The sequence below is a fragment of the Notolabrus celidotus genome, chromosome 14 (genome assembly GCF_009762535.1).
Source record: "Notolabrus celidotus isolate fNotCel1 chromosome 14, fNotCel1.pri, whole genome shotgun sequence".
Lineage (NCBI taxonomy): Eukaryota > Metazoa > Chordata > Actinopteri > Labriformes > Labridae > Notolabrus > Notolabrus celidotus.
The window spans coordinates 11,923,228-11,945,427 of record NC_048285.1 but is presented as its reverse complement, the minus strand read 5'-3'; the positions used below and the strand labels follow the sequence as shown (position 1 = coordinate 11,945,427).

At 40.8% G+C, this 22,200-nt stretch overlaps 1 protein-coding gene across 2 annotated transcripts in view; it reads left to right on the top strand.

The window, feature by feature from the left end:
• The window catches only part of LOC117825859 (F-BAR and double SH3 domains protein 2-like), a 79,813-nt gene extending 61,769 nt beyond the window's left edge, over positions 1 to 18,044 (top strand). For both annotated transcript variants that reach the window (XM_034701822.1, XM_034701823.1), the window contains 9 exons: positions 3,059 to 3,148; positions 3,373 to 3,435; positions 12,932 to 13,066; positions 13,302 to 13,385; positions 13,577 to 13,754; positions 14,477 to 14,697; positions 15,850 to 16,042; positions 16,163 to 16,251; positions 17,881 to 18,044. In XM_034701822.1, coding sequence (XP_034557713.1) covers positions 3,059 to 3,148; positions 3,373 to 3,435; positions 12,932 to 13,066; positions 13,302 to 13,385; positions 13,577 to 13,754; positions 14,477 to 14,697; positions 15,850 to 16,042; positions 16,163 to 16,251; positions 17,881 to 17,973 — 1,146 coding nt within the window. In that variant the 3' untranslated portion in view covers positions 17,974 to 18,044. The remainder of the gene's footprint in view (positions 1 to 3,058; positions 3,149 to 3,372; positions 3,436 to 12,931; positions 13,067 to 13,301; positions 13,386 to 13,576; positions 13,755 to 14,476; positions 14,698 to 15,849; positions 16,043 to 16,162; positions 16,252 to 17,880) is intronic.
• Positions 18,045 to 22,200: the final 4,156 nt, after the last annotated feature.

Sequence of the window (22,200 nt, the reverse complement as noted above, 5' to 3'; positions counted from 1 at the left end):
TATACATATATGAATTAAATATGATAATAGTGTGCTATAAGCTAGATGAATGGACTCTCCTAAGCTATTGATTTTAACAGAGCAACACATTTTCAGAAATAAAGGTAGAGTTACATTTTCACTGATATAGCCAGGATAAATTCTTCAGGAAGAATATCGACAGAATCAATAATTCTAGTTGATTCAATTGAAAGTTCTCTTTACTGAAAACAGTAGAAGGATGCTTTTTGTGCAGGAAACTGTTACATTCAGAAAACACTGTATTTGTATTGAGTTCCACATAAAGAGGTGGTCAGTTGTGGCCATGGACTGTATAGAATATGGATGTAGTATCCGTGACTTCACCCATCTGTTTCTGAAGCGCTGTTTTGAAGCCAATCGTCGGCGGCAGCCATATTGCTGCTGTCGAGCGATTGTGACGTAAAGAGGCGGGCTTTGAGCCTCCTAGCCAACAGCTACAGTGTTCCCGCCTGTTAATCAAGTCAGCTGTGCCTCTCATTGGAAGACTTGTAATCTCAATATCTTTGAAATTACTGCGTTATGAAAAAATTCAGCCTCCGTACAGTGTTTGCCGATCGAGAAATGAGCTACCCAGACTACAGTCGTTTTTTGTACCAGACTGTAAACATGTTTATTTCTGCTGTAAAGATCAACTTTTTTGAATTGGTGTGTGTGTGGTTTCCGGTACTTCCAGGGGCCAGCCTTAAGCGGATCCTTGATGAACTGTAGTTTTTAGAACTTCCGCATTGGACTCATATTTTTAGACTGGAGTTTGCCGCTTGATTTAAATCGAATGCATTTTCTTTCGTCGGTCCTTTTAATAGTACAAAAATAATTTGCACATCATTGTGTTATAGACAAGTGCATAGGAGAGGAATCAGTCCATCATACATGGAATGCAAGCTCCTGCATGCTCTCTGTCAAAATTACTTTTATTGTCATTTTGCTCGCAGAGGTCTCTGAATTGTGACTTAGACAAACTTTTTCTTTTTGAGTCCTTAAAGAATTAAGCTTAGGAGATGATGCAACTCTGTTGTGTTACTTATTAAAGTAAAAAAAATGCTGCACAGAAATATATAACATCTGTATGATACTTTGATATAGTGGTTAAATTCAATATGATTGGTGGCAGAAAGGATTAATTTACGATATTCAGTCAGGTATGAGTGCACACAAACTTCATTCCCCCCCTGCAGGAGTCAGTGCATTGGCTAAAAGGTCTGACCTGAACACACCCCTATCCTGTAGATATTTAGAGTTATGAATAAATTGGTAGACTTTTACCAAGACTGATAAATTACTGTTCTTTATATAAAGTATGTGTTACACACTTTTCAAAAACAGCAGAGGTTTTATCTCATCAGCCTCTTCTCTGCTGCTGCTCTGTTCTGAGGAGTTCTTAGAGGATGACAGAGGGTCAACAGTGGAGGCCGTCTCCATACTAATGAGCTGTTGAAGGCTGTTCCTGCAGAAAAACTGGCCTCATTAACACCATGCATCAAAATCCTGCAGACAGAAGATGCACCAACATAGAGACAAGAATATGCTCTAGGACGTTTTACTACACAAACAAACTAAAATAATATGGACAGATAGCTGATTGGAAATATGTTCTGATAATTGGCACTACTGTTTTATAGCTAAGGGGAAATATTTACAGTTTCTTAGTTAGTTTTTTCAAATGTTTCTCACACTCATGTTGTTATCTCTGCTTCCAGGGTAATTGTGGTGAAAAAACAACAACTTTTCTCATAGTATGACTCCAGAGGTTTCCTCCTGCAGCATCTCACTACCTGCCTGTCTCTACATCTGTCTTTCTGTCTACCTCTCGGTCATTTATTGATTAGAGCTGCCCTGCTGCGCTGCCTCTCTGTCTGTCTGAGGTTTTTCAGTCCATCTACCAGTGATCAGTTTTCACACCACTAGCTGCTTATTCATTTGATAGAATTGTAGTGTGTGCTGCTGCATTAATAGGAGACTCCTCAGAACTCCTCTGCTCTTCAGTCTTCTCTTTATTTTCAAACAGCAGCAGGGTTTGTTTGGTTCCTCCACCCTAAAGGAATACAAATGGAAGCACTTAGAGAGTCTTCATTGAACAGAGCTGGCAACTTTGTCTTGACAGTATGTGTTTTTCTGTCCTTGTGTCCCAGTGGGAGGGAGCTATAATCTATCAATCTGCTATGTCAGCATTAGTTAGAAAGGAAAGAGGAGGGCACTGAGAGAGGGAATTGATCACATTGGTGAGAGAGAGCAGGAAAAAAAAAAGAGCAAGGATGAGAGATGAAAGAGAGTTGAAGAGGCGAGACAGATTGCAGGGGTTTCCCACTGCTGGTTACTGCCTGATCATCAGAATGTCTCATTAGGAAAGAACACAGCACGTTCAGTGTTCACGGCTTCTTAAGGAAAGTGCATCAAGTTTTAAAGATTCACTATTTGAACTTTGCTACACCTAGCTTAATGCAGCAAAGAAGACACAAAATAATGAATTAATTTTCTTCACATAAAGGCTTTAATTTAAAGAAGGCTACTGAGTGCAACATCAGCTATGCAGAGAGGTGCTCGATTTTCCCTCTCCTGCATCACCTTAAATACCCATTACATAAGAGTAATGGTTCCCATCAGGGTGCTTGCTGTATAGTGTGATGTTTTTCTTTATGTATTATTATGGCTTTGTGTTTGCTTTGTTTCAACATCATGGCTAAAATGTTGATTATGTGGTTTTATATATCTTGCATAAGGAGCTGTCAGTCATGACTCAACATAAAGCACCAAGCCTGAGACTTTTGCAGCCTGCAGACTAGATAGACTTCAACCATTGTTGTCTCAGTAAAAAAGGCTGGTTAATAAAATCTTTCATCTTTTGGTGCAAGGGTCCTTTGGGAACGCTTAACACCAGAGACATTTTTTGGCTTTAGTAGCTAGTTTGAATTTGAATCAGAATCTTTAAAGCCAGTCAAAGTGACTCTGAGATAGAAGTTTGCTTCAGTAAAACATGACTCTTTTAAGAGTAATGCAAGATCAACTGAGAAATGTGTGATTTTCTTCTCCCTCCCTGAAGACAATTAAATTAAAGGCCGAGGCTCGCCTGGACCTTCTGCGGCAGGTTGGGGTTGCTGTGGATACGTGGCTGAAGAGCGCCATGAACCAGGTGTGTTACATAACTGAATGCTGGAGTAGATATAGTAGATGTACCCTTACTGCAACTCTATGTGAGTCTTTCCTACTGTGTGAATGATATATGTAAGTAAACCTGTGTGCGTCAAATTAGTCCCATGCATGAACCCCAGTCTGCATCGTGCTGCATCTGCGCACTGAGCGTGTCTGTTTGCAACATGTGTTTAAACCCCTTCACTCTCTCTGTGCATGCTGTAGGTGATGGAGGAGCTGGAGAATGAACGTTGGGCCAGCTACACTTCCCACGATCCCTCACTGTCGGTGAGACGCTTTCCCTCACTGTGCGTGCGTTGCCACTTTCTCGCCAAGACATCCCAATGAGCTCAAAGCGGAAGATTTATGAATGATATTTAAATCATTGGAGGTTGAGTTGAACATCTATACATTTTGATGAGCTCATTATGTTAAGATAATTTAATTCAGTTCGATGACTTGGCGAGAAAGTGCAAAGCTCACATCTACAAATCAGACGTAGGATTATAAGCCTTCACCACACATCAGTGTCAGCTGGTTTGTTTTGCATGTATGATGTTATCTTCTAATGAAAACCACCACACCACTGAATTGCATCACAGTGTTTTAGTCATGTACTCGCTTCATGCTCATCTGTCTTCCCAGTTCAGCACATTCAGTAGTGCAAGTTTGAACTCTACGGCTCTGGCTCATATTCATTGACTTTTCATTCTTTATGATATCATTATACGTGAAAACCACCCACTTCTCCTGAAAAATCACTTTCTGAATGATGTGAGTGGAAAGATAATTGACCTCAGCTTTGCTGCCTAATCATCTGTATCGCCAGTTAAAGTCTCTTACAGTGTTGCACTTTCCAGCTGGAATACTGATGTGGTGAATGAAAATTCAGACTTCATTTCATGACCCTGAACTATATCAGCTAAGATATTATGAGGACAGATCTAAAGCCTGAAGACATCTTAATCACTACATAAGGATTATGATTGGGGAGGAGGCGGACCAAAGGGAACATCACACCTCCTTTATAACAGCACACATCCTCCGTCATATGGAGGGACACTTTGTAATAAAACGTTCTGCTTTCTAGTTGAGAGTTAGTGGAACGATAATAACAATCTCGTATTTATGCTAAATCTGTAGCAGGAGCTTGAGGCATCTTAGCTTAGCTTAGAAAAATTATGAGAAACAGCAAGAAACAGCGACCAACGGTTGAAGAAAATAACTACCTCAAACTTGGAATGCTAAATTTATAGCCGATCTCCAGCAGCCTGTTGCACCAGCTGTGCACAAGTTGTGTCCTAAGTTAGGGTGTAAAGTCCATCCTTAAACCACTTGTTGAAACTAGTTAGTTTGTAGCTTAAGTTGTGTCATTGTTTGGTTTCACCACGGAGACGTAAGGTTCATCTTAACTAGTAGACCGTAACGTCCAAACTAACCACAACATTGTCGCAAATATGACGTTTACACTTCCAGCAGCCAATCAGAGGAAAGCACCAATTCTGATGATCTGTTATCTTTCGTGCCTAATTGTCTCTGAACTGACCAACAGCTGAAGCAAACTTCTGCCAACTGCCGCTACAGTCGCAGAACAACAACATCAAAAGTTATGTAAATCTTGATAAAGTGTCCCAGTAAGGTGATAACTATAGCCTAAATCCTTAATCTATAGTGTCTATAATAACAGTGAAATCAAGTGGTAAAATTTTCAACTACAACATACATCAATATTCAAGAGTGCAAATCTTGGTCATCTTTCCAAAGGATTTAGGCTAATCTCTTGCAGATAACGCGTTGTCGAAGTAATATAGCTGGGAGAACCCTCTGTACCTCCTGATCCTCCAAATGAACTCACCTTTCAAAACGACTTGCCATGCAACAGGTACTCAACGGAGGACTTTACACCTACTAGGAGCTAAGTGTAAGACAGGGTTCTCACGTGTCCTGGAAAACCTGGAAAACCTGGAAATCAGTTGACCAGTTTTCCAGTACTGGAAAACACCTGGAAAATGGGAGAAAAAGTAAAATGTCCTGGAAAATCACATATAGTCCTGGAAAATTATTCCAACATGGCTGTGTGCGACCTGACCCGATTAACAAAACACATCCCCCTTCATTGAAAGTTGAGTGCACGCTGTGCTGGAAAAGACAGCGACACTGCAACTTTTTTCACATCTTTTCTCCTTCACTTCATAATCATGCATTCACAGAAAACGGGGGTATATTGTTTATGTTTTATGGTACATTAACCTTGTAGAGTGCTCTTTTGATTCAAAGAGTCTTATATTTAAGTTATAGTGTGACCAGCGGAGTCGGGCAGAGAGCTTGGCGGTCTGTGCCTCACAACTTTCTCTGCAGGCTGAGAGCTCATTTACCGTACTCTAACTCAGTTGTTCTCAAAGTGGGGTCCTGGGACCCCTGGGGGTCCGCGAACCATAGTGTGGGGGTCTGTGAAATAATTTGAATACATTTCTAATAAATTATAAAATTGTGCTGTGTCATTACAAAACAGCAAATACACCATTGTTATGATACTATTTGGTGGCTCGAAGGGATATGTGAGTCTTGTTACTGTTAATTTTCTGAAAGCGTTTAAGATCACTTACTTGAAAAGTATAAATGCTGTCATGTTGAGTCCACAAGGAATGAAATTGCCCTCTGTTTTAAAGTATACAAGTGGTATTTACTTGATTCAAATTGAAGTGTTATCTGTTTATCACTGTGGTACAGGTCTGAAGTATTTACATTGATACGTTTTACAATACAAATAGTTCCAAGGGAAACGAAGAGTGCAAATGGTAGTAAGCATGTGCTTTAGTGATGGGAAGTTCGGCTCTTTTCAGAGAGCCGGCTCTTTTAACTCAGCTCCCAAAGAAGAGCCGGCTCTATCGACTCCCGAACAGCTCTTAATTTAGGATCTTTTGTAGCCGTATGTTTTACCTTAACTTTTCAAAAAATAATGGTTTGTGTTGAAAACCCCTTTAGGCCTTATAATTGACCAATTTGATGCATTTATACTGTTACAAAACCCCAGGGTTAGGGTAAGAATGGTTAGGGTTAGGGTAGGGTTGTGATTAGGGTTAAGGCTATGATTAGGGTAATGATTAGGGTTAGGATTAGGGTTAGGGTTAGGGTTAGGATTAGGGTTAGGGTTAGGATTAGGGTTAGGGTTAGGGTTATGATTAGGGTTAGGGTTATGATTAGCGTTAGGATTAGGGTTAGGGTTAGGGTTAGGATTAGGGTTAGGGTTAGGATTAGGGTTAGGGTTAGGGTTATGATTAGGGTTAGGATAAGGATTAGGGTTAGGATAAGGGTTAGGGTTAGCATTAGGGTTAGGATTAGGGTTATGATTAGGGTTAGGATTAGGATTAGGGTTAGGATAAGGGTTAGTGTTAGGATTAGGGTTAGGGTTATGTTTAGGGTTAGGATTAGGATTAGGGTTAGGATAAGGGTTAGGATTAGGGTTAGGATTAGGGTTAGGGTTAGGGTTAGGATTAGGGTTAGGATTAGGGTTAGGATTAGGGTTAGGGTTAGGATTAGGGTTAGGATTAGGGTTAGGGTTAGGGTTAGGGTTGTGATTAGGGTTAGGGTTATGATTAGCGTTAGGATTAGGGTTAGGGGGGGTTAGGGTTGGGGGGGTTAGGGTTAGGGTTAGGATTAGGGTTAGGGTTAGGGTTAGGGTTTCGATTAGGGTTAAAGTTAGGATTAGGGTTAGGGTTAGGATTAGGGTTAGGGTTGTGATTAGGGTTAGGGTTAGGGTTAGGGTTAGGGTTAGAACCAGAACTAAATTTAAGCAAACAGAACCAGAACCAAACTCAAGCAATCCCAACCAGAACCGAACCAGAACCGAACCAGAACTGAACCAGAACCAAACCAGAACCATACCAGAACCGAACTAAAACCGAACTGTACCAGAACCGAACCAAAACCGGAACCAAGCAAACAGAACAGGAACCAAACTCAAGCAAACCGAACCAGAACCGAACCAGAACCGAACCAAAACCGAACCAGAACCGAACCAAAACCGAACCAAAACCGAACTGTACCAGAACCGAACCAGAACCGGAACCAAGCAAACAGAACCGGAACCAAACTCAAGCAGACCGAACCAGAACCGAACCGAACCAGCACCGAACCGTACCAGAACAGAACCAGAACCGAACCGAAACCGAACCAGAACCAGAACCGAACCGAACCAGAACCGTACCAGAACAATACCAGAACCAGAACCGTACCAGAACCGTACCAGAACCGTACCAAAACCGGAACCAAGCAAACAGAACCTGAACCAAACTCAAGCAAACCGAACCAGAACCGAACCAGAACCGTTCCAGAACTGAACCACAACCAAACCAGAACCGAACCAGAACAGAACCGTACCAGAACAGATCCAGAACCGAACCAGAACTGAACTCAAGCAAACAGAACCAGAAACAAACTTACGCAAACAGAACCAGAACCAAACTCAAGCAAACAGAACCAGAACCAGAACCAAAATTGGAGCAAACAGAACCAGAACCAAACTCATGCAAACAGACCAAACTCAAGCAAACATTATTAATGTCCTCAGGTTGGCATTGAGAAAAATCAGATGCCTCAGTTTGGATGGGCTGATCCGATTTCTCCTCTCATTGAGTATTTGCCCGGTCTTCAAGAAGACTCTCTCTGAAGGAACAGATGTAGACAGGATACACAGCCTCCCCTCCATCACCTGTATCATATATCCTGACATGTGATTGGCCGCATGGCTGCCATGCTGACCAATCAAAACAAAGTTCTGCTGTGAGCAGAGCTGGGGCTGAGCACTGCCATAGACTACATGTCTTTCAATGTAGACTTCCACTGAGAGGAACATATTAGACTATTTAGGAACTAAATTAGGAACTAAATTTAGACTGTCATACCAGCTTGATCATCAAAAAGAATTAAGTTGTTACTTAGGCTGATGTTGGAACCATCTCAGTTGGTGCAACGCCCAAAACGTTAGTAGAGTGTAAACTCCGTCCTAAAGGAGAAATTACGTTCAAACTAGGCTACGTTTGAAGTTACGCACAGCCAGTGGAACAGGCTGCTGGCATCTTAGCTTAGCAAAATGATAAACAGCAAGAAACAGCTACCAATTGTTGAAAAAAAATAACTACCTCCAACTTGGGATGCTAAATTTTGTAGCAAAAACTCGAGGCAGCTTGGCTTAGCATAGCTTAGCTAAATGTTGCAAAAAAGCAAGAAACGGCTACCAAAGGCTGAAAAAAATAACTACCTCCCAATACACTGAGAAGGCTGTCCCACCCAGGACTTTGTGTGGAGACATTTAGTTGTCAGGACTGAACCTACCCAGTCTGCTCCACTGGATGCACTTGACACTCACATGATAATGCAGCTTGTAGCTAACTCTGGAGAGATACTGAGTGTGACAAGAAAGTGACAGAGAGTCTGCAGAACGAGGAGGAGTGCCTCCAGGAAGAGACAGATGCAAAAAAAGAGGGATACATAATTGAAGAAGCTGGGAAAGGAGAAAAGATAAAGTAATTAAAGAATGAGAGTTAGAGAGAGAGTGAGTGAGAAATAAGAGGTGGTGTGATAACGAGGAGGGGGTGAGGATGGAGCAGAGTCAGGGTGTTTATGCTGAAGCAAAATTGAATGTAGAGGTGAGAGAGACAGATTGTGAGAAAGTGCAGGAAACAGTGATGTTGCTGGAGTCCTGACGCATTATACCTTAAACAGACGCAGTAAACTCTCTGTCCATGCACCCCAGGGACACACCTCATCTTTTCCACTGAACAACACACTGCAGGCCCTGAATTTAGGCTGAGGGGGCAGGACTGAGTGAAAAGTATTCAGTTCCTGCAACTCAAGGTGAATCAGCTGCAGCTCCCTCTCTCTCCCTCTCTCTCCTCAAAACATACTGTATATTTGGGCAGATGTGCAACCTTCTGACAACAGAACACTGCACCTGACTGAAACTTTGCTGATATTAAACATGTTAGATCAAAACAACAGAAAGGCAACTCTTGTCCAACCAATGATTCCAGTATGTTTGTGCCAAGCACTGAACGTTGTCTTCTGAAAAAATACTGCAATCAGAACCCATTCTAGTCAGTTTCCCAGAAATCCACTCAAATCACCACCTCTGGGTCCCGGGGATTCACTACATTGAAAACCCATCATCATAACTAGGGAGTACATACTTAAAAGTCCACGGTATCCAGGAAAATTAACATTTGAATTGGTAAAAATGGACAACATGATGAAGAAAACAAGGAACTCTGATTATATTTGATCCAATCCCAACTCCACACATTTACATCTTTTACATATTACCTGCAGTGTGTTGCTGATTCAAGGGGAATCTTGGGTATTTATTCATGTGTCCTTTGGGATTTTTCTTCTTGCATTATTCTTACGCCTTACTTCTAAGATAAATCAGACTCGACTGTACTTGGAGACTATTCCATCTGGCTTAGGTGTCATTTACAAAACAGACCAGGAGGCATGTCAAGTATTCAGACCTTTGACAGTGACCTGGAGCCTTAACAGAGTTAATCAAAGTGAAGGGGATTAAAATAACAAGGTGCAACAAAGGGAAAGAAGAAGGATAGGGGTAGGAGGGAGTGTTAACCACAGTTTCCTGATTAGCAAGAGGTTAAGAAGTGAGTGATAGTCGAAGGCAGAATAAAGAAAGGATGGATGAATAATTATCTGTTGAGGAGAGCGCAGAAACACAATGAGAGCAGGGAGTAGACACCTCCCTCGGCCCGTTCTCCATTCCACTCCACTTTATTGTTACGACTTTGAAATTCTGTAAGCCAAGAACCCTGGAGTCCGTCGGGCAGCCATTGCCTTCATTACAATATCACTTTCACAGTTATTACCTCCAGGAACAATAAAATCATCCATCGGTCGGCACAGTCAGTACACACTCTGAGACGTATACCTGGTGATTTTTTTATTGGGTTATTACTGAAATACGTGCTGGTCATTTTACCTCAGGGATAAAAGTGGAATCAGTCAAGAGGCAGTGAAGCGTTCTGTTAAATCAATGAAGTAAAGTGGATCAGAGTGATGTGACGCAACAAACCTCAAAAGAGATGTCAAACTCTTTCAGAGACTTCAATTCATCTCTATTGCTGTGTGTAGATCACTCTCTGTTTACAATATGTGTCCCTGCAAAGGTAGTACTGTAAAGATGAGGACTGAAGTGAATTAACTCTATGTCATAACAGTTTCTTTCATACTTCAGTGTGTGTTACTTTAATAAACCCCCTAAAACATCCCACGTAGGAATAAAAACAGTGTTGTGCAGATCATGTACACTTATAGCACACAGTATAGAAAATTGTCAATCATGGTTCCCAGTTGGGACATGTTACATTTTCCATTACTCTGGTTTAAGTCTAATTACCTGCTACACTAATAAGACAACTTGTAGGTTTCCACCTAATTAAGCTTTAGTTTGAAGCTGTAATGATTTCCACATTCATATTCCGCACTACAAATCAACAGAACCACTTGCATTTTACTCAGACCATAGACTGTATAAATAATGGACGTAGTATCCGGGATGTCACCCATCTATGCCTGAAGCACTGTTTTGAAGCCAATCGTCGGGGGCAGCCATATTGGAAATGTTGAACTCAACCTAACTGCTGTCCAGCTAGTGTGAGGTAAAGAGGCGGACTTTGGGCCTCCTAGCCGACAGCTACAGTGTTCCTGCCTGTCAATCAAGTCCGCTGTGTCTCTAGTAATGTAAACTTGATATCTTCTAACCTGGGTTAGAAAAAAATTCTCTGACCCTCCCCCCTACAGTGTTTGCAGATCAAAAAATGAGCTATCCAGACTTCACTCGTTTTTTGTACCAGGCTGTAATCATGTTTATTTCTGCTGTAAAGATTGTCTTTTTTGAATTGGTGTGTATGTGGTTTCCGGTACTTCGGGAGCCAGCCTCAAGCGGATCCTCGATAAACTGCAGTTTTTAGCACTTCCGCATTGGCCTCTTATTTGAAGACTGGAGTTTGCCGCTTGACTCAGACACATAAAAAAAAGACTTAAAAAAGAAATGAATCCAGAGAGAGTGAGGTCAAAAACTGTGTGGCCTCACTTGCTGCTGGTTTGACTGTAGCCCTATGAAATGCAGTTCTTCAGCAACAATATAGTTACCTACTTTTGATATGTCAAACATTTCAGTGATCCTCATACATTATAAATGTGAGACATGAAACACTTTATTTATTTAATTACTGTAAATTTGAAGTGTGAATAAATCTTCAAATTCTATAAATGATGTAAATATTCCTTCCAAATCCTCTTATATCAATAAACCATAAAAGTATCTTACATATAATATTAACCTAAATTATTGCATGCTTCTGTAAACACCATGAACTGCATTAAGGCCCCGAAATTACCGTCAGCGTCATCACTACTTTGTATTTATTGCCAGTAACCAAACGGTAGAATGCTAACTGTCACGTTTAGAGAAGGACCCAAAGTGCAGACTAACATAAAGGTTTAATTAACAAAAAACAACAGGAGAGAAATAAAACTTACTTTTACAAATCCAATGGAAATGAACACAAGATGACATGGTAACACTCAGGTTAGAATTTTCAATGAAGGGAGGAAACAGAGACCAAATACTAACAGGGGCATTCAGACACAGGTGAGACAATGAGACACATGTGTAAATTATCAAGGTGCAATTAAACTGGAGGGAAACATGAGGGCAGGAAGTAAACTAAACCAGATACACAGGGGGCAAAAACTACAAAATAAAACAGGAAACACAGGAGACCGAACTATGTAACACGAGAAAATGCAAACATAAGGAATAAAGAACAAGACATGAAACACAGGGAATAAGACTACAATTAACACAGGAAGAACAATTAACAAATCTTAACAAAAGCAACTCATGACACCTAAGGCTAAACAAATATATCATGTTAGCATGCATTATACTGTTACATACTTAAAAGGTATGTTTCTTTCAGAGGAAATCAAGAAAACATGGAATCATTCATGTGTTTCTGCCGTCTGATCTTTTGTGGCACTAACAGCTTTAAAAAGAGTTTGATCCTTTTAAGAGTATCCACACCTGATTATCCCCCCCCCCCCCTAGAGAATAATTAATGTCTAGGTAACCAACCTGTCTCATATCAAAACACACTCCTGCTTTGTTCCACACTGGTGTCGAGTTTACTGTGTCAACAGAAATCTGATGACTAAACACAATGACTTAGGAATGAATAAACACACACACACACATTCACACACAAACGCACACACTCACGCACGCACACTTTTGTTATGGTCAGCTCGGCTTGCTCTGTGTGATGGATCTTTCTACCAGCTCTTGATCACATGACCCTCATATAAGCCAGTGAAATTCTCATGGAACAAAAGAGGGAGGGGCTGCTGGATCGTATGAAACTTTAGTGCTTTACACCTGTCTCCAGATAGTGGATACTTTGACACCTACACTGAGCTAGAGAGAGACACTGAGGCAGCAAGACAAGGTAAGCACTGCTGTGAATTAAACTGTAAGGAAGGGGAGGGTTAAATTGTTAAATGGACAGAAAGGGGTGAAGAAATCCACATGAAGGAGGAGGAAGAGGTTAGGAGTCATAACAGAAGATGTCATTTGTTGATTAAGTGAAAGAATTAATGGTGATTTTGTTTTCTTTTCAAACTGAAGTAAAGAGTGTTGTCTTTTCACTCTGCTGCCTAAGAAGTGAAAGGGAACTCAAATGCATTGACCTTACCTGGGTATGTTTGTGTGTTAAAGGGCACAGTGGACTTGGAGCGTGAAGAAGGCGAGGAGTGTGAGGAGAACATGGAGGTTTTTGACGACAGCAGCTCCAGTCCTTCGGGAACTCTCCGAAACTACCCGCTCACCTGCAAAGTCCTGTACTCGTACAAGGTATTACCAAACGCACCAACACACACGGAAACACTTGAGCAAAGAAAACCTCTGCAGTTACTTGCAGGTATCAAATGTCTGAAGCTACGCAGAGCCACATGCATCTCCATGTATGTGCTTGGACGGAACAACGTTTTCTGAGTCTTTCAGTAAAATCTATCTGATTGCACAGACTTCGACAGAATGTTAAGTTTTACATATTTTTAAACTCTCTTCTTCTGCGTCTCACCTGCAGGCCTCTCAGCCGGATGAGTTAACAATTGATGAGAAGGAGATGTTGGAGGTCATTGAAGACGGGGACATGGAGGACTGGGTCAAGGTACTCAAACACACACATATGTACATTATTTACGTGTGCAGTCACACATGGAATTATCTAAAGAGCTGTCTGTTTTTGCTGAATTATGCATCACACCTTTGCATGTTTTTCTCCTTACAAGTATGCTTTCATCCCCCACTGTAGCAGATGCACTTCATTGAGTGTATGCTTGTGTGCTTTTGTGCTTCCAGGCTCGCAACAAGACCGGTCAGGTGGGTTATGTACCAGAGAAATACCTACAGTTCCCAACCTCCAACAGTCTGCTGAGCATGCTCCAGTCTCTGGCCACGCTCGATGCTCGATCACACACCTCGTCTAACTCCACTGAGCCGGAGCTGCACTCCAACTGCGTCAATGGAGACACCAACGGTGAGTGTGTGCTACACCAGGCAAGAGGTAAATTGTTCTCTGAAATAATTAAGCTGAGTTTGGGTAAAACAAGCTAGTTCCACTTGTACCATTTAAATGACTCTTTTCATTCCCTTAATGAGGTTATTACGTGCCTCTGATTGGAAGATTTTTCTCTCTGCTGCTCCGCTGGAGATCTTTGATGATTATTCTACAAAGACAGGTGTTATTAGGAAAAGCAAGTGTTGGTTTTCCAGCTTACCGGGTACAACTATTTAAAAGAGGAACAGAAGCAAAACAACTGTATAAATGAAGCTCAGAAGAGAACAAAAAACAAGAGCCTGAACTGTATCATAAACATTAACTTGATTTTTGCCCTCTCTTTAAATTCTGGCTGACTAAATTGCCATTTATCATCCTTGCTGAAGTTAAAAAATCGTCATTCTTCCTTCCTAACCTGCCTTCTGCACTTATTTTTTTCTCTCCACTCTCCTTTCCTCCTCTTTCCTCTCTAATGATATGTGTCAGCTCTACCCGAACACTGAGACTCAGCTCACAGGGAAACCCTGTCACCAATTATACCACAGTTCCTGCCTTCTCCATATCTCCCTCTCTCCAGTGGTGTACATCATTCTCTTTATGACAATGAGGGCCGGGAAGACAGGAACAACAATAACCAGAGCATAATTATTCCCTCCGTGCATCTCTTATTGCTTTCTCTCTCTCTCCCTCCTGCCTTACAGCCATGTTTGTCCGGGCGCTGTATGATTACGAGGGCCAGGCGGACGAGGAGCTGTCTTTCGCAGAGGGAGCGGTGATCCGCCTGCTGAGCCGAGACACTCAGACGGATGACGGCTTCTGGGAGGGGGAGCTCAACGGGCGGGTGGGCGTCTTCCCTTCGGTGCTGGTGGAAGATTTCACAGAGAATGGGGAGACCAGTGGAGGAGTGCTGGGCGACATACAGGTACACAGGGATAGGTGTCGCATACATCACACAGACATATTAAGTAACTCAAGAAACATTTAACGTTAAACACAGAAAAGCAGATTAAAAATGGAATCCTAATCCCACTTAAGTAGCACATAGACATTCAGTGCATCACTTTTGATGAGCTGGAAACTTATCAGTCTTTCCTCAGGGCACAAACACAGAGGATAGAGTCTAGTCTGCTGTGCCATCCCCCATAACTCCTGCCCTTCCTGGCTCTACATTAGATCTATCAGCAGGGCAGAGTTCACAAACAGGAGATCAGAACTGCTATATTCCTGCAGGGCGCTGATAAAACCCTGCACTCCAATCACAGCAAGAGGTCTTATCTTTGGCACTGAGTGCTGCCTTATTAGTGGCACAGCAACAGGAAGGATACAGCCTCTCCCTTCCTACAAGCCTGTAGACATAACACACACAACAACAACTCTTAATGTCTTTAAAGGGGAAGTTTGGTTAGAAGTCTGTATCCTCCTGGTTGCTGCCAGTTCCATGCTTGTGGTCACACCTTGAGCAAGTATAGCAGCTTTTTCCCTGTAAGGTATTCCCAAAAGTAGTTCTATTGTTCCATTAAAGACTACAATTTCAAAGCTGTTCTGATGTGTCTTCTGACAATGATTACAAATAAAATGAAAAAGGATTGCTTCAAAATACAAACCATCATCTTCCCTCAGCTCTATTTGGCAGTTTGGCATCTTTAAGTGCCTTCTTTTCTTTATATAGTGCATATAGATTGTTTCATTCACTTCCACACTTCTTATATATCACTATTCAGCTACATCAGGCCGCTGTTTTCTATAAAAAAAGCTCTAAAAGCCCACTGTGCACTTTCTGCTCGGCACAAACAGCAGACAGCTTTAAGCTAGGTGGCGAACAAATAGAGGTATTAAGCAGCTATGAAATATTTCCCTCAGGAGTTGGTAGCGGCCAATGACAGAGCTAACACACTGAATATTGTCTTTCTTCATTACTTGGTTGTGATATAGCTTATGCCCTGCCCCAGAGTGGCCAAAAAATACATAAATGTTGGTTTAAGGAGCTTCAGCAGTGATTACTCTGAAATGTTTTTCAAAAGATTTGAGATGTGGGTGTCCTGATTTCGTTTTGTATTACTCTCCCCTTCTCTAGATTTCTCCATCCCTGAAGTTGCCATCATCCCTGCCACCTCTTCCGCTGTATGACCAGCCTCCCATCAGCCCTTTCACCAGCCCCGAGACCTCCACCCCACCTCCTCTCCCACGCTCACCCTCCACAGCACTCAACGGGGAGCACAAGCCTCCGCAGCCGGCACCGACACACAAGGGACCGCATCCCACCCACAGTAAGTCGTGCACACACACACGGACAGAATTTGTGTCATTGAATTAATTGAGAAGAGGTCAATGTGGACTGTTTACTGTGAGTTTATAGAAACCTCCCTTCTCTCTTTCTCTCCCTATAGATCAAAACTCTGGCAGGAGTCCAGTGTCTCCAGGATTTCCTCAGCCTCTGAGATTCACCCCTGAAGGAGGCCAGAGCAAACTACGACCTGTTAGTATAATTGTCAAAATAAAGAAGTGTGTTCTGATTGTTACACATCTATGATCTTCTACTCATGGAGGGGCATTCACTGATAATGAAATGCAGCCATTAATAGTATCAAGAACTGGGCATCAATCACTGTTAGACTGCTGTTTGAACTCTCATCCTGACGGAGCTCAGTTCTGTCCACATATAGAAGCTGAGCAAACTGAGGAAGGGACACTTCTCACCAGTTTATTATGGAGCCGCAGACTGATTTAACCCCTGATTTTATAACAGAAATGCAGTAATTTCAAATTAATAATGAAAGACTAAATATCAGGTATATTATTGCTAAGTCATCCAGAGGTGTAACTGTTATGATCACTGAAAAGTTTGAGCCTTAAAGCACTCATATAAAGTGCGGCGCAGACACCACCAGCGCTCAGAAGACGGTAAAAACATCCCTCTAACTTTGTGTGCCGGTGTTTGTGAATGGGACGCTTTTTGCTATGAGGCTCATTTGCATATAAAGGAGTCTATGTTGCCCCAGATGAATGCAAACCGGCTCATTTAAGTTTATTTATTCAAACAACACTGAGGCCCAGTAACGCTATTTACTCTGCAGTTTGTGGTGCATTGAACCCTTTTGATTCCTTGATTCCTGTAATTTGTGTCTTTTGGACTCATTAGCACCTGTTTTGCGGAAAACTACGCAATCTTTTTGTGACTCAGGCGTTCAATATCTCATGTTCATAGGTTTGATTGGTCTAAAAAGGATTTTCTTACTTTTTGTTTTAACACGATTTCTAGATTCACAAATGAAGCTGTCAAACTAAACTTTAGAATTGTTTGCTTACGTCTTGGAAAAGAAGGTAAACTAATAAGAGTTGATATGTGACCTTTTCATGTGGAAGTTTGTTGTTTACTAATGATTTGTGATGCCTATGGCAGACTTCTGTATCGCAATGTTATCTGGAAGATTGTTTGTCGCTGTGTTAAAGATGAGGGCTTCAAGAAAGGGGAAAGATTTTTCACCTTTAAAAGGAAAGAAAGTTGTTGTTGTATGTTGTATTAAATATGTGGAGGTGATAAAAGAGTCAGCAGACAGTTATTCAACTATTTGATTACCTATTCATTGTTAAGCAGTAACATGTGATGGCACACTGAAACTGTTTATGAATTTGGGACAGATAGCCAAACAAAGAGAGCAATTTGACGATGCCACCTTTGGTTTTGTGTAATTGTGTTGACACTTGGTTCAATGTCTTACATCTTTTAGACCAAACAGATTGATGAACAAGGAAAGTCATTATTAGTAACATCCCTTTGTATCACATACTTTGAATCACACTGTTTACTAAGTTGGAAATGTCATATAAGTGTTGAATATTCAATAGTTTTCATCCCAATCATGATTTCCAGTTAAAATGTTCATTGAATTTGAAAGAAATCTTCAAAAATATGATTTGGTTTGACTTTTAAGAGATAAGATTTGTGTTCTAAAAATGTGGCGATGATTTTTATTTGTGTACCACATTATTATGCTGTCAATCAGGGAAAGTAGGACATCTCTGTTATTGCCTGAACAATAGTTCCTCCCTTTTTCTTTGTGCCTAAACTCTCATTTATTGTCTTCATTTTTCTTCACCACTGCAGGTGCGAGCTGCTCCTCCTCCACCCAAACAGCACCCCCGCCGACAGCAGGAGAAGAGCGACAAAACAGAGGAGGTGGAGATCACACTGGTGTGACAGACAGCCAAGCTGGCAGGCGGTGTTACAGATATAAAAAATAAAAACAGATGACAGACATACGTATCCTACAGGCTGGGGAACTGAACTGCTCTGAACTTGAAGTCAGCCAAAAAAAAAGACGTGAAGTAATCTGAACTGAATCACGTCCTGGGCCCCCAGCCTCTCCACATCTTCTCTCATCCTCAAGTTGAGGAGGGGAGCAGAGACAGAGGATAAAGAGAGTATCCAATTAAATAATCTCCATATTAGCTTCCTAATGAAGTGCAGCAGTAGCTGCCCCCACATCCCTCTCTGCCCTCTCCCGTCCTTCCATTCTTGCCTTAAAAACTTCACCTCATCGGGCAGCAAGCCCGAGCACACTGAAGAGGAGGAAGAATGTTTGCGGGGGTTGTGTGAAGTAAAGTTAATGATGGGTTTGGCAAGTTTTCTTTTACCTTCTTAGGCTTACTTTAAATTTTTAAACCTGGTTGTTTCTCTTCATACGAGGATCATTTAGCTGTGTTTGAGAAAGTATCTTTCCTATCACCAGTTAGCAAATTAATAAACCCTGAGCAGCATTATGGAGACCTGAAACTGTCTAAATAAAGTTAAGGAATAGAAGAGAAGTCAGAAATTTGATATGGGTTGTTAAAGAGTTACAGCTTCAAATATTTATTGATTATCTTATTTGACAACATATTGATACATTTTTCCTCCTCAAACTTCAGTTTAATGTATTCTTACAACATTTGATTGAGAAAGTTGTGAAAACTATTGTCTGGCTTGCAATCTTAACTCAAAAACACTGATAGCTAAACAACTTGAGATCCTGTCTTTTAAGCTAGCTAAGTAGCAAAGGCTAAATTACTGCATGCCCAAGCCTGGGCATATTGATACTGTGGTTACTGTAGCTACTACATTCTTCTTTGGCCTCGCTGTACATTTCAAACTCTGCTGGCATGTTCAAAAGCAGTTTAGCTAGCTAGCTGACAAAGCTAGCTAGCTTAATTTTTGAACTTTTGAATTTATTTTATTTGACACTTCGAGAAAAGAGACAAGAAATCAAACATTAATAGTTATTGAGTAGTATTTAAGTTTGTGATGTTAGAGGGCAGCATATTTCTTAAGTAAGAAATAGCCTAGCCATTAGCTTCAGGCTAACCTGCCTGAGCTAAAACAGTCACAAGAGTTGCTAATCTAAGTCTCCAAAACTATGCAATACTTTGAGTTTGTTATGAACAGGAGTGTCATAGCTGGTGTAGTTTTATATCAAAGTAAATTTCCGTCTGTAGCCAGTAATAAAAAGCTCTGCGCTCTTGACGGTTAGCTAACAGTGTTTTCAGGTGAGCTAGCTAGCTAACTCGATTTGATAAGGGAATTGGGGAATTTTGAGAAATAAGCTACAGAAAATTGAAAAACAATTAGTGGATGTGAAATCTTGTAATTTTGACTTAATTTATAATTTAAGCTAGATTAAGAGTGTCAGGGCTCCATGTTGAGTAAGCAAAATGAGAATGAAGAAGAACAAAACTTGCCAAATGTCATGTTTTTGAGTGCAGTTCTGGGTAAATGGACAGAGTAACTGGGTTGTGTGTGGACGCAGAGCCCCCCCTGGCCTACCCTCGCCATATATAGTCCTTATCACCATGCGTATTAAATGTGTAATAGTACAGTACATTACTGTTGTCATAGGAATGTTATGCACAGCGTTTCATATAGACTAACTGCTGAATGGAAAAACATGTCTGATATGTAGTGGAAGTTTTATCCTCATCTTATACTGAAAGGGCATTGTAAATACAGTGTGAAGGAGAGATGAAAGAGGAGAGGAAAGGAGAAGAGAACAAGAGAGAAAACAGAGGCTGGATCCTCATTTCTGCTCTTTCTTTCTTCAAATGTCCTCCCCTCCTTTCTGTCTCTCCCTCTTTTCTCTAATGTCTGTTCTGTCCGTTGGCAGTCAGTGTGAATTGGTGGCTATCATATACACACATTCAGCTACATTATATTACACACACACGGCTATAACTTCTCTCATTCTGTGACCCTCACTGGTTTGTTCAGGAAGAGACCTGTGATGCTTTCAAAGGCAGTGAAGTTGTTGGTATTCACTATGTGGTGACAAAGAAGAGATTTATTAGAGATGATACAGACATTGATCATATTTGGGTTCTGGAGGTTTTATTAATCACAGAGTGAACTGTATAGCTTTTATCCCTACAGATCATATCTCCTCTCACACTGATTTTTTTCTACTATAACATATATCCTTTTGAGCCGACATGCATTACGTCTGCATCTTCATCGCATCACTTCCTCTCTGCTGTGTTAAAAACAAAACATGTACGTTTGTAATACAGAAGAGAAAACATAGCAAATTCAGATTTTCCAATTTTATATGATCCTTGATCCTCGTGTCTTACATTTCCACTCCGATTAAAGGTGGTTCAAACAAAAAATAAAAGAAGTATGCATCATGCTCAATGGACAGAACTAGCAAATGACATTCAAGTAGTGCTAAGTACAATTCCTTTTGTGTTTTTTCACTCAAAGTAAACAAATCCCTCCCCTTAAATACCCTTCAAGCCTTTAAAACTCCTTGCCTAAAGGGCAGCGTAGCACTTTTATTTATTTGTACCTCCCCTTGAAAGTAGCACTACCTTAACACAGCATCAGAATGAGTAGAAAAGACTGATGAATCACTGTAGTTCAATACAGAAGTCAGAGCTTCTCTTTTCATTCAGATTCTGTAGTGGATCCTTTTTTTATTTCAGTGTGACTGATTTCTTTTTTTACTACTCTTCTCTCTTGCAAAGAGTCGGAGAGATAACAGTGGACTGTAATTTGGTGTTCTTCTTAACTTATAAAAACAACAACTAAAACAAAGCCCTGCTCATAGTGAGGGATGTTGTGAATGAAGACTTGGAGAGAAAGCGGTTTTATGTCAAGTTGTTCACATCGATCTGTATTTGATGCTCAAAATTGTCCCCAGTTCCTTACTAACTATATTTATTCAACTTCATTTTGATTTCTCAGAGCATTCACTCTGAAAGCCTTTCAGAATAAAGTGTTCTTACAGTATCATCCCAAACTGCAACACACAAGAAGAATCTGAGCTCCTGAATTAAAAGTTTTGTGCCCTGTTGTGAGACGGCTTCAAGAAACATAGAAATGTTTAATCTGTATTATTTTTCAAACACTATCAGTCGTTGCAGTATCATGGCACATTTCTTGTGGATTGAACTTGTTGAGGTTATTTAGTTTTCTCGTAAACTAACTGCAACAGAGTGTAAGGACTGATATTTAGTACAAACTATATGGTATTAGTGTGTAGTATTGAGGAAAAAACTCTCCTAAAAGTCTGATCTGGGCCTAAATTGTTTGGTTTTGCTGGTGTGGGTGAACTATTTCAGACTGAGGAAAGAGATGCAAGAAATGAAATCAGCCTGAAACATCGTCCACATATAGCAAACCATGCTGGAACTGGTTACAGTTTGAGATCCAACTCTTTGCTCCTCTTCTGTTGTATCGACTTGTAAAAGTGTCATCAAGTCGAGCTGAAGAGGAACGTCTATTTGAGCCGTCTGAGATCATACCTGTTATGATTATTTCAATTTTGTTTAGAAGACAGCAATTGCATTCCTCCGAACTTCCAACCATGAATGCTGTATCAGTCAATCTAGAGTGATGTTCACTTTTTCTTGCTTGTTGCGACTTCAAACATGAACAGATCTCTAATGGTCTGTTTGGCCAGATACAGTGTTCATTTATTTTATATTGGCCTTTTTTTGTATTACATTATTATCCCCCCCTCATTGTTTTATCTGGAGCAGCTGCACTGCTAGTGCAACTAACAATGTGGTTGAACAACTGGCCTTCTCTCTCTCTCTTCGTAGACTATTGCCATGGTGACAATAATGAAAATAGGTGCAAAAGTCTTTCTGCATATTATTATTGGCTGTACAATAAACAAAGTTTGTATTTATTGTGTACAAATGTTAATTAATAAAAAATATTGAAAAGTTGTTTGCATGACTGAATGTCCTTTATATTTTTACATTCACATTGAGAATTTGCATGTGTGTTGAAAAGACACTCATGTCGCCAGGGGAGGGTGTGATCATGAGAACAGTAAACACTGGAGGCCAGTTTCCTGAGTGCAGCAGACGGAGGGAGAAAGGGGACTATGGCAAAGAGGAGAGGTAGAGAACATGTTGAAAGCTGTTGATTGAAGCGTATTAGGAAAAC